This window comes from Rhinatrema bivittatum, chromosome 2, assembly GCF_901001135.1.
Source record: "Rhinatrema bivittatum chromosome 2, aRhiBiv1.1, whole genome shotgun sequence".
Classification (NCBI taxonomy): Eukaryota; Metazoa; Chordata; class Amphibia; order Gymnophiona; family Rhinatrematidae; genus Rhinatrema; species Rhinatrema bivittatum.
The window spans coordinates 670,238,124-670,251,118 of NC_042616.1; the positions used below are offsets into that span (position 1 = coordinate 670,238,124).

At 41.1% G+C, this 12,995-nt stretch overlaps 2 protein-coding genes across 11 annotated transcripts in view; one reads left to right on the top strand and one right to left on the bottom strand.

Moving 5' to 3' along the window:
* Positions 1-12,995, bottom strand: part of STAU2 (staufen double-stranded RNA binding protein 2) — a 559,185-nt gene that overhangs the window by 430,476 nt on the left and 115,714 nt on the right. The gene's annotated exons all lie outside the window — the stretch shown is intronic.
* LOC115085990 (unconventional myosin-VIIa-like) lies at positions 1,935-12,540 on the top strand. The gene is made up of 3 exons (XM_029592571.1): positions 1,935-3,740; positions 10,235-10,817; positions 11,870-12,540. Exons 1-3 carry the CDS (start codon positions 1,944-1,946, stop codon positions 12,538-12,540), a joined length of 3,051 nt encoding a protein of 1,016 aa, XP_029448431.1. The 5' UTR covers positions 1,935-1,943.

The following is a 12,995-nucleotide window of genomic DNA, read 5'->3' on the forward strand; positions in this document are numbered from 1 at the left end:
TACTCCCCAAAAAAGCAGGGCTCTTATGCTGCAATTCCTTAGCCTCTAGATTAAACTCTTTATGAGGGAGAAGAAGTGCAAACTCCTCTTGAATTTGTGCTAGTTTATTTTTAAAATAGTCTGCAAACTATTCTGTAGTGAGTTTTCCAATCTTAGTGTAAGGCTGGTTATTATTACTCTCTGATAGCTCTGATATTCTTTTCAAAATTTAGCGAGGGTGACTGCCATCTATCTCAGTCTTTTTACAAACAATTTTCTAGAGTATCTACTTTGTTATTGGTATCTGCATCTTCTGCAAACAAGCATATTTTTTCTCAAGTTTCTCAGTTAACATTGCTAATCAAGTAACAAGTACTCATTGATTACTTTGTTTTGTAGACTCCATTTATACCATTCTCTGAGTCCTGCTGCTCAACCAGTTCCTTACTCAATTTACTAATTTTCTACTTCCATACCAGCTTGCTTATCAGTCTTCTGCATGGAAGTGTCAAAAATGTTATTGACGTCCAGATAGCCAACATCTACTATACCTCCCTGATCCAACACTTCTTTCAATTCATTAAAGAACTCAATCAAGTTTTCCAGATAGGCTTGTCCCTTTGCATAACCATGTTGTCTGGTGTCTTGTAGTCTACTTGTTTCAAAGTACTGTCTTTTTCTTTAGTGTTGTTTCTATAGATTTACACACTACTGAAATTAGACTAACAGGTCTGTAGTTGCTCATTTCTTCCTTGTCCCCAGTGTTGTGCAGTGGGACTACATCTACTCTGTACAAGTCTCTCAGAACCTTCCCCATTTTCGACAAGTTGAACAAAGATATGAGGGATATGGTTAACAATTTCTTGAGCTTGTTTAGTATCCTGGAGTTCACATCATCATGTCCCTATTCACTCTCATTTCCACTTCAAGTTCCTCTGTAATTTGGTTTATAATCATTTCATATTTATCAGTGCCATTTTCCACCTTAGATCCATCACCTTCTTTCTTTTATCAATTGACCAATTTTCTCTTCCATTTGGGCTTTTGTTCATCTAAGCATTCTCAATGCCTCCATTTGTTTTTTTCAGATAACCTTGTCTGTCTTCCTCATCCTTCATTTCATTAAAATGTTTCATGCTAACCTCTTTGCTCTTACCATTTTTTATCCTCCCTAGAGAAATCTATTCTTATTCATTTACTTTTTCTATCTTGCCTCAGTCATAGATTTGTTACCTTTTCAATGCTCCCTTTTATTGCTGACCAAAGTATCTTCATACCTTTCATAAGTTCTTGAATTCCCAAAAGGACCTCCTCACTCCTAATACTCATCTTGAAGTCAAACCTCCTGAAATCCACAACTTTAGTTCAGATCAAAATTCAGTATTAAACTACACAGTATAGTGATAATTAGACCCTAAATATTCCCTTAGCATGAGATCCTTGACACTGTCTGAATTTGTCAGTACCAGATCCAACATAGCCTCTCTTTGTGTGGGTTCTTCTGCTAGTTGCCGGATGAACATCTCTTGTGCAGAGGTAATTAAAAAAAAATGTAAAAAATACCAGATCAGGGCCAGATTCCTTGCCAAAAGCCGATAACTTTTTTCAATTCCCCTTCACAAGTAATATGAGGAAAGTAATGTAATCAGGAAAAGATTACCGTAAACAGTGTTTTCCATAGATAGTAGGATGAATTAGCCTTAATCCTTGGGTTACATCATTAGGGGGCACTGAACAAATCTGTCTCTGCAAATCAGTAGAGCTTTGACCTCTACTGCATATGTATGAAGAAGGATCCAGGGAGTGCGAGCGGCGGCGGCGGCGGGGCGGTCCCGGGGGGGGACGGGGGACTTGGAAAGCCGGGACAGGTGTCCAGCCGAATGCAGAGCGGGGCGCCGGCTCCCCGATGGCAGAAGGTGTCCCAAGCAGCAGCAGCCGCTGATGTCAGTGTTTGAACGGGGACAATGGTCATTCTTCGACAGGGGGATTATGTCTGGCTGGATCTCAAAACCGGTCGGGAGTTTGATGTTCCTGTCGGGGCAGTGGTTAAGCTCTGTGACTCCGGACAGATCCAAGTGGTGGATGACGAAGGCAATGAACACTGGATTTCCCCTCAGAATGCCACTCACATCAAACCCATGCACCCAACTTCCATCCATGGCGTGGAGGACATGATCCGCCTGGGAGACCTGAACGAGGCTGGAATTCTACGCAACCTGCTCATTCGCTACCGTGAACACCTTATCTATACATACACAGGTTCCATCTTGGTAGCGGTGAACCCCTACCAGCTGTTACCCATCTACACGTCAGACCAGATCCGGCTCTACACCAACAAGAAGATAGGGGAGATGCCGCCGCACATCTTTGCCATTGCCGACAACTGCTACTTCAACATGCAACGCAATAACAAGGACCAGTGCTGCATCATTAGCGGGGAGTCCGGGGCTGGGAAGACAGAAAGCACTAAACTGATCCTGCAGTTCCTGGCCGCCATCAGCGGGCAGCACTCCTGGATTGAGCAGCAGGTGCTGGAGGCCAACCCCATCTTAGAAGCTTTTGGGAACGCAAAGACGATTCGCAACGACAACTCCAGCCGATTTGGAAAATACATCGATATCCATTTCAACAAAAGAGGAGCCATCGAGGGGGCAAAGATCGAGCAGTATCTGCTGGAGAAATCCAGAGTCTGCAGGCAGGCTCAGGACGAGAGGAATTACCATGTGTTTTACTGTATGCTGAAAGGAATGACGCCAGAGCAGAAAAAGAAGCTGGGCCTGGGGAAAGCTACTGACTATAACTACCTCACTATGGGCAAGTGCACGACGTGCGACGGCAGAGACGACAGCAAGGAATACGCCAACATCCGCTCAGCGATGAAGGTCCTGATATTCACGGACACTGAGAACTGGGAGATCTCAAGGCTCCTGGCCGCTATACTGCATATGGGGAATCTGCAATATGAAGCTCGCATGTACGATAACCTGGATGCCTGTGAGGTCGTATACTCCACATCTCTAACCATTGCCGCTTCACTGTTTGAGGTCGACCCTCAGGAGCTGATGAACTGCCTCACCAGTCGCACGATCATCACAAGAGGGGAGACGGTCTCCACCCCTCTCAGCATGGAACAAGCCCTGGATGTTCGAGATGCTTTTGTGAAGGGAATATACGGGAGGCTCTTTGTCTGGATTGTGGATAAGATCAATGCTGCCATCTATAGACCTGTCTCTCAAGGCCCCAAACTTGCCCGGAGATCCATTGGCCTGTTGGATATCTTTGGGTTTGAGAACTTCACGGTGAACAGTTTTGAGCAGCTGTGCATAAATTTTGCGAACGAGAACCTGCAGCAGTTCTTCGTGCGCCACGTGTTTAAACTGGAGCAGGAGGAGTACAACCTGGAGAACATTAACTGGCAGCACATCGAGTTCACCGACAACCAGGATGCCTTGGACATGATCGCCATCAAACCCATGAACATCATCTCTCTCATTGACGAGGAAAGCAAGTTTCCAAAGGGTACAGATACTACGATGCTGAATAAGCTCAACTCACAGCACAAGGTAAACACCAACTATATTCCTCCGAAGAACAACCATGAAACTCAGTTCGGAATATACCACTTTACTGGAGTGGTCTACTATGAAACAAAAGGGTTCTTGGAGAAAAACAGGGACACGCTTCACGGAGACATCATCCAGCTCGTCCACTCCTCCAAAAACAAGTTCATTAAGCAGATCTTCCAGGCTGACGTCGCTATGGTAACCCACAACACGCCTGCGCGCGCGCACACACACGGGCACGCACGTGTGCTCACACCCTGGGAGTCGCATTGGTTGTTGAACTTCTCTAAGCATGAGGGGGGGAGAATTCGTGACTGCCTGACACAGGGCAGACCACTGTATTGACCGTTGTAGAAACAAAACCTTTACAAACTGAAGCATCCCATTTCATAGTCTACGTATTTAAAATTCACAGAAACAATGGATAGAAATGGACATGGGTTTCCTGGGACTTGTTATAGCTGGTTTGCCCCCTTTTCTCTGTGTGCACTGTTAACTAGAAGTTGAAAGGAAAACTCCATTCGAGAAATCCTATACTGCTCTTTTCTCCTTCTCCCAGTTCTATCACCTTGTTTCATTGTAACTGCAACTCTGATGCACCAGTTATAGTTTTATTGTTATATGCACCCCTTGTTCTAATGTAAACCGGCATGATGTGATCTGCTCATGAATGCCGGTATATAAAAAACCTAAATAAATAATAAATAAATAAATAAATGTGTGTGGGAATTCCAATGTAGTGTTGCCTCAGAGACTTCTCTACAATTTTTTCATCTCCTCACAATTTTTCTTGCTTACGTGACCCACAACAGCACTTTTCAGCGCTACCTAACTAAAAGGGAATTGCTGATAAAGAAAACAAAAGTCAGCTGTTTTTTCCCATGGCTTCTAAAGAAAAACAGTGGCTTCAAATACTGCTCCTGTGTACAAATTATGTCCATAATGGACAGTCATGACCACTGCTACATCTATCTGGGGCCAAACCACGACCAACCAAATTGCTCAAAGTGTGATAAGATGTTGCCGAGAGCTCAACAGTCAAGAGCAGCTAAGCTGGCAAGCCTTATAACCAAAAGAGAAGGCAGGTCCGCTTCCAGCAGTCTCCATTCTTCCTCCTCCTCTCAAAGCGGTGGAAGCAGATCCTCCAGAGCAAGTCAAAGGTCAGAAGAGCTGGTCTAGGGGCCTACTAAGACCAAGCATCGAAAATCATCAATGCACTAGCTTGGAGAAACAGGTCCATTCAGTGCTGCTTGATGACGCCAACCACAGATCATGGCTAATTCAGTTCTGTTTATTGACAGAAAAACTTTTCATTTCCTCTTCACATGTAATATGAGGAAAGTAATGTCATCAGGAAAAGCAGATATCTCATAGTTCATTGACAGCATATGTAGAAGATCTACAGAGGTAGTCAGTGATTATCAAAAATGTTTTTTGGAAACCTGTGAAAGGTTATTTTCTCAAAACCCAGTAGAAAAAAAAACCTTTTACCCCAGGGCTCAAATAATACCTTCTTAAGAACATAAAAAATTGCCATGCTGGGTCAGACCAAGAGTCCATCAAGCCCAGCATCCTGTTTCCAACAGAGGCCAAACCAGCCCACAAGAACCTGACAATTACCCAAACACTAAGAAAATCCCATGCTACTGATGCAATTAATAGCAGTGGCTATTCCCCCTAAGTAAATGTAAATACTAACCACAAAGAGACATTACTGCACAATGTAAATAATCTACCTCTGTAAAGTTTATATTTATTCCTATCTATTCTTATTCTCCTTCATTCCCCAGTTTCAATGACCTTGTTATATTGTAACTTTTTGCTTCTTCTGCACTGGTTAAATGAACAAAGTTTTCACTCCCCTGTTATCTGTAAACCGGCATGATATGATTGTATCATGAATGCCGGTATAGAAAAGCCTTAAATAAATAAAATAAATAAATAAATAAGTAAACTTGAGTAATAGCTGTTAATGGACTTCTCCTCCAAGAACTTATCCAAACCTTTTTTGAACCCACCTACACTAACTGCACTAACCACATCCTCTTGCAACAAATTCCAGAGCTTTACTGTGCGTTGAGTGAAAAAGAATTTTCTCCGATTAGTCTTAAATGTGCTACTTGATAACTTCATGGAATGCCCCCTAGTCCTTCTATTATTCGAAAGTGTAAATAACCAATTCACATCTACTTGTTCAAGACCTCTCATGATCTTAAAAGACCTCTATCATATCCCTCCCTCAGCCGTCTCTTCTCCAAGCTGAACAGCCCTAACCTCTTCAGCCTTTCTTATTTAAGTTTTTGTAAAATAAAGATAATAATTGCTAGTTATGACAACTTCATATCAAATAATAACTAGAATAAGATATTGATGTTAGTAGTAAAACCATTTTAAACATAGAATAGAATAAAAATGTTTAAAAAAAAAAAAAGATCAGGTTGTTTTGCTTACATCTAATTGAAAAAGAAGGGCCTGTTTGTTCATGATCTCTTTCCAGTCTGGATGAAAAGATAAAAGTGTTGCCCTCATGTCAGATCTGTTCTTGCATCACTTTTTCCTCTCTTTCTTTCTCTTGTTTACAGTGCTATCTTACCTCCACCTTTTCTTGCTGAAACCCTGTTGCTCACTCTCTCTTTCCCCTCCACCACTCTTTGCTCATAATCTCTCTCCCCATTCAATTTAGCACACACCCCCACAATCCACCCTTTGCTCACGCACTCCTCCAGTTCACTTTTTAGTCTCTCTGATGGACCTCTTGCTCTTCTCTCCCACATGGCTGACTTAGAGCCATGTGCTATCCATACTTCTCATAGGACACCACAAAAATAGAGCAGAAAAATGCTTCCCACAATGTAAAAACTTATAGGCTCAATCATCAAATCATGTTACAACATACACAGGCGCTAAATGGGGACTAGTGCACATAAATAGTGTGATATTTATTGTGTCGCATGATGGAATGCAAATTTGATGAGTATGCAAAAGCTAGAAAATTATGCAAATTAGAGGTTCCTCTCGCATTTAGCAGTTAAATAACATGCAATAATGCGGGTTTTAATCTGGGAAATAACACTTTTTTGTGGAAGAGGGCAAAAAAAGATTTTATCGTGACACAGTGGCTATTATCATGGATTGCATCTATTATCGCAGCAATTATCGCAGGTGATAAAATGAGGCCTTCTATCAGACACATCTACCCAGCCCACCTAGGCCAATAAAAATACCTTTTCTTACCTGACCTGTCTTCCTAAAGCTACAATGTTAGGGGGAAATCTACTTGTAGCGGGATACTGGCTACTTCGGGCTGCTCAACAGTGATGACAGCAATAAGAACAACAAGAATCACATCAAGCAAGGGAAGCTCAAATCCTCCTAGGAAAGTGCCAGGTTCGGAGCCAGAGCCATGGGCCCAACGGTCAAGTGTCCTAGCCCTCAACACCGCTGGGCACGCAGAATGGCATGACGGCAATATAAGGAGCACATCTTTCATTCATAAATCACATTGCTGGGCATGCAGGAGGAACACGTGGTTAGCAGGTATCGCTTCAACGCTCAGGCTATAATGGAAATATATGAAGAACTCGGAGTGGATCTGGATGCAATCATGGAAAGGTCCCAAGCTATACCAGGCTTCTCCAAACTTTTTTGCACCCCACATTTCATGGCATCTAGCTCCTTCCAAATGACAGTCGGGGTTGTCGGAGGAATGTCCCAAATCTTTTTCCCTCTGTCTGCGCCAGGTCATAGCAGTTGTATGTGCTTGCAATAATCGGTACATAGCATTCCCTCATGAAAGGCAGGACTTGATGGAATTGAAGAGAAGGTTTTATGCCATTGCCAACTTTCCAAATCACATAGCCATCATCCCATCCCAAGGCAGGGAAGAGATCTAGCACAACAGAAAGCTCTTCCTCTCCCCCTCCCTCCTGAGGCAGATAATACAAAATTCAGGTCCTTGCCATTGGAATGATTCCTGTACAGACATAATCAATTCAGTATTTGATATGGAATCACAGCTTGAAGCATATTGCAATCTCTATTCAGTGAAGAATAGTCAGAAACAGATTTCTAGTTGTTTGTGGTTATTATGGAATTCTGCTAGTAAATTATTTAAAGAAAATGCAACATTAAAGGAGCAGGTGACAGCTTTAGCACATGAGACAACAGATTTAAAAGATAAGCAGGAACACTGGAAATTACTTGCTCATTCTTCTCAAGCAAACGTAGAACATTTAAAAAGAGCATACAGAGATGCACAAGCTCAGATTTTAAATTTAGAGCAAAAGACAGGGGGGATCAGGAAAAACTCCAGAATGAAAATTCCGTATTGCAGGGACTTGTAAAGAAGTTATCTTTAGAACAGGGATGTAATCCTGTAGATCATGAGCACTGTGAGTCTCGTCTTAAGAAATTGACTCAAGCAGTGAATATGCATAGAGCCCAAATAGCTGCTATCTCTTGTGAGGATGGCAAATGTGATGGTGATTTTTCAGACAAATGGAATGGTGATATCTGGAGCTGGGATCTAGATGGTGCATGCCACCCTGTTGCAGTGGTCACCCGCACTTCCATTGCCACTACTCCAGGTGGGGATAATGATCCCCTATCACCACCACTACAACAAGCACTCAGAGTTTGTCACCTGTAGATATGCAAGCCCTAGGGAAAGAACTAGGACCCCTTACAATTTGCACATGGTCAGATTGGTTAATCAAATTTATGGGAACTGTTTTTAGGGAGAATTTGGATAGTAAGGAAGTTCAACGTTTGATGTTAGCATGTGCAGATAATTCTATAAGGGGCATAGTAGAGAGAATTGCTGCAGTCCTTGGGCAACCATTGTTACAATTAATGACACAATTGGGATGTTCAATGGGTCAGAAAGATCTTAAAGTTAAAGCAGATACTCTAGTCAGGGTTCAGAGGAAGACCCAGATAATTTTATCACCAAGTGGGGTCTTTTACAAGTTATGGCATGGAATTGTCGTCCAGTCAGGAATGGTGGAGGAGATGTTCCTGCAGAGAATTTAGACGAAGTAGCTTATGGCTTTTCTGCCTTAAGAGAGTGTGTAGCTAGTTTGCATCCCCACTACAGTAATAGATTTTTCTGTTTGGAAGGATAATCATCCAGCTAAAATGACAGAAGTGAGAGAAAAGGTACATCAGATTCAGATATACTATGGCTTACCAAAAGGGTGTAAGAAACAAGGTGTAGCCTCAGTAGGGACTACAGATATTACATATAGTAATGAGGGTGGATGGAGATCACAGTCAAGAGGCAGAAGTCGAGTTAGAAATAGAGGTGTGGTAGGAAGAGACAGAGGAGGTTTATATCCTTCTCTCAGTCAGTGGCAGGATAACAAAGTGTATGAAAATGCTACACAGGAAAATGATGATAGAGTACAGGCTTGGAAAATTCTGATGCAGCATGGGGAGAATCGTGATTATTGGAATAGGAAACCCACTTCCAGTATCATTGCTCGAGCTCTCCAACTTAATTGTAAACAAGTTCCAAATGCTGCACTGGATTTTTCTAATTCTGTGGAGTATGGAAAAATTTTGAAAGAAGATTGAAATGAGGCACCTGAGGGTCATGATAGCACAAGATGTTGTAAGTGGATTCAGTTGTGTCAGTTACAGTGGGATCCTGGAGGCAGACAAAGAGTGACTCTCAGGCATGGAACTAAAGAAATAAATGCTTTACTAGACAATGGTGCAGCTATTAGGTACATTAATTCGTAGTAAGCCAGAGGAAGGAATTAGAGTTAGATCAGTACATTTACAGAGTTTTCAGGGCCACGATTCAAAGGGTATTTTATGGGGAAAAGTACCAGTGAATATTGCAGGAAAACAATTAGTTGGTCCTATGGTTCAAAACCCTGATATGCAGGATGATATGATACTAGGGATAGATTGGCTTAAGAAACATCAATGCATAGTAGATATTCCCAATCGTGTTCTCTGGCAGGTTATTCAGAGAGATGCATGGTTTCCAATTAAAGATGTAGATGAAGGGATTGATATTACTGAAATATGTGGAATTATGTGTAAGGAAGAGAGGGAATATTAGCAAAATAAATTTCCTAATCTATGGACAACAAAACCCACAGATTGTGGTAAAATTGAAGCTTGTGGTAAAATTGTGGGAGATTTTGTGCCACCACAAAAACAATATAGGTATCCCTTGGAAGCTCATAAAGGTCTAAAAGAAATTGTTGATGACTTATTAGCACAAGGGGTAATTCGGAGAACAAATTCACCATTTAATTCACCTATTTGGCCTGTTAGAAAAGCTGATGGAATTAACTGGAGAATGACAGTTGATTACAGGAGAGTAAATAAAGGTACTCCTCAAATGGCGCCAGTAGTAGCTAATATTACAGAATGGGTACAAAAGATTCAAGATCGATGTAAATGGTTTTCAGTGATAGATTTGGCAAAGTGTATTGAAGATAAACAATACACTTTTTGTAGAGTCCCTCAGGGATTTCACAATGCACCTGCTATAGCTCATGCACATGTAACCCAAATGCTGTCTAACTTAGAAGAGTCAGACAAAGATCATATATATTACATGTTACATGTAAACCGGCATGATATCTCTGATGAAGGTCGGTCAAGAAAAACCACTAATAAATAAATAAATATATTCATATGTGGATGATATTATTATTATGGGTGTTAATAAACAGGAAGAACAAGAGAGGACAGAAAGGGTACTAGAGCTTATTCAAAAAACAGATTTTAAGGTTAACCTGGAGAAGGCTCAGCTAGTTCAAGAACAAGTGCAGTACTTGGGTACTCTTATAGGTAGAGAAGGAAGAAAAGCTGATCAGAGAAAGGTCACAGCATTAGTAGAAGCTCCTGCTCCAACTGATGCTCATTCTCTTAGAGTTCTATTAGGTGGATTTAATTTTTTGAGATTGTACATTTCTCAATATGCACAAATAGCAGCCCCATTGTATAAACTGTTAAAGAAGAAATCTCAGTGGGAATGGGGTCCAGAACATGATCAAGCTTTATCTCAGTTAAAACAAGCTGCGCTAAGTGCTCCAGCCCTTAAATTCCCAGATAGTTCTAAGCCATTTGTTATTAGACTTGCAACATCCGATGTAGCTCTTGCTGCTGTGCTTTTACAAAGAAACGAAGAAGCTAAATTGGTACCAGTTGCATATGATTCACGGAAATTGCAGGGCACAGAATTAAATTTTGATCCTTGTGAAAGGGAATGCTTGGCTGCAGTGTGGGCAGTTCAGACTTTTGAACCACTGACAGGTACAGCTCCTATAACAATTCAGTGTCTGCATACTCCTTTGAAGTATATTTTGTCAGGTCAGTTGATAGGAGGTAGAGTTTCAGGAACTAGATTAGCACAATGGACTCTTATTTTGCTTAACAGAGGAGTTACTAGTGAAACAATAAGCAAACCTGATTTGAAGGCATATGCACTTATTGAAAAAGGGAATAATCATAATTGTGGAGAATTAGAAGATACCCACATGTCACAGTGTAAAGTAGCTCCATTATTATCAGAGATTGATACTGCAGATTTACATCCACATATTTGGTTTACTGATGGTAGTTCATTATGGGAAATAGGGGTAAGACATACTCAGTATGCAGCCATAAATGTGGCTAGAGCTGAGAAAAAAGGAACAATATACACACACATGTATCTGCTCAAAATGCAGAAGTTGAAGCAGGTAAACAGGTTCTATCCTAATCCACCTCCAGCAGTGTATGTATATACAGACAGTGATTATGTGGCTAAGGGCCTACAATATTGGATGTTAGATTGGGCAAAACATGGATGGCATACCATAGATGGGAAAGAATTAGCTCAGTGAAAACAATGGGAATATTTGTATACTTGGACAAGTAAACATCCAGGGATTTTACATATTAGACATATCAAGGCACATCAGAAGAATCAAGATAAGGAATCATATTGGAATAACAAGGTGGATAAACTAGCTAAGGAATTTATAGCAGCAGTTACCACAAGAAGGCAGGCACATCTACTATCGAAAGACAGGCGTTAATTTGTTTTGCACATTCTTATCTTCATGAGGGAATAGAGGCTACTTGGTATCGAGTTAAACACATTGCACAGTGGCCTCAGATGAAAGATCAGATCAAATAATTGGTAGCTAATTGTATATCCTGTGCTCAAGAAAAAGCTAGACAAGCTGTAACTTATGATAAATATCTTTATCATCAGAGACGTGTTGGTCCTTGGCATCGTTTACAAATTGATTTTATTGATGCACTTCCTACTTCTAAAGAGAGATACAAATATCTTTTACTAATTATTGATGTTTTGTCAGGATGGACTGAGGCATTTCCTACCAGAACTCACACAGCAGAAACCACTGCTAAGAAATTGTTTGAGGAGGTAATTTGTAGGTTTGGTATTCCATATATTATTGATTCAGACAGAGGTCCTGCATTTGTAGGTCAGATATTCACATCATTATTAAAAGCTTTAGGTATTACCCAAAAGCTACATATACCGTACCATCCCCAGGCAGCAGGTCAAGTGGAAAGAATGAATTGTACTATTAAAAAGGCTCTTCATAAAGTTGTTTGTGGTACTGGCAAAGATTGGCCTCAAAAGTTACCATTGATTTTGGCCTCTATTCGAAGTACTAATCGATTGCACACAGGTTATCAACCTTACCAAATTATTTTTGGTCATGCTATGCCACTGATACTTACTCAAGACTGGATGTGTGAAGGAGATGAACAAGCCATGGATTATCAGGTAATTCAGCATATTAAAACTCTTTTGCAAGATAAAATAACTATGCAGTTTCAAATGGATCAGGCCTTGCAATCCATTATAAAGGCACGAAACAAGAATAGCCCTGATCAAGACAAATCAGATGGATGGGATGTTGGTGAGCAGGTTATGTACCTTAATTTGAGTAAAAAGAAGCATGTCAAAGCAAAGAGTGATGTTGGAGTTGTGTCAAAAGCATCAAGGTTTATTGGTTAAGGGTAGTAAACTCTTGCCTTCTGTTACAGGTTGTAACTGCTGCTCAGTGCAGGTTACCCCCATGCTTATCAGTTCCTCAGACCATAAAAGTTTGGGCCCTCATTGGTTGTTGTCTGAATCCAACTCCCCTTTTCCCCCTGCCGTTAAAACAGAAACCAATGTTGCAGCTCCACTTCATGCAGCCAAGAAGTAGCCAAATGCCACCACCTCCGAGAGTGAGTGGAAGAAGAGAAAGCTGCTACAGTTAAGGAGAAGCCACCACTGCACAGGAGAAGCCTGGACTGCAGAAGGGAAGAAGGAAGCTTGAGAGACAGAAGGAGGAGTGCTGAGATCTGGCTGGGGAGAGTGCCAGTCTCAGTTTTTAATTTATACAATACAGCCAGGGAAAATAATAATTTTAAAAACCACTGCTAACATTCTGCATTGCAAAGCTTAGTGTTCTTTGATTATGTAGC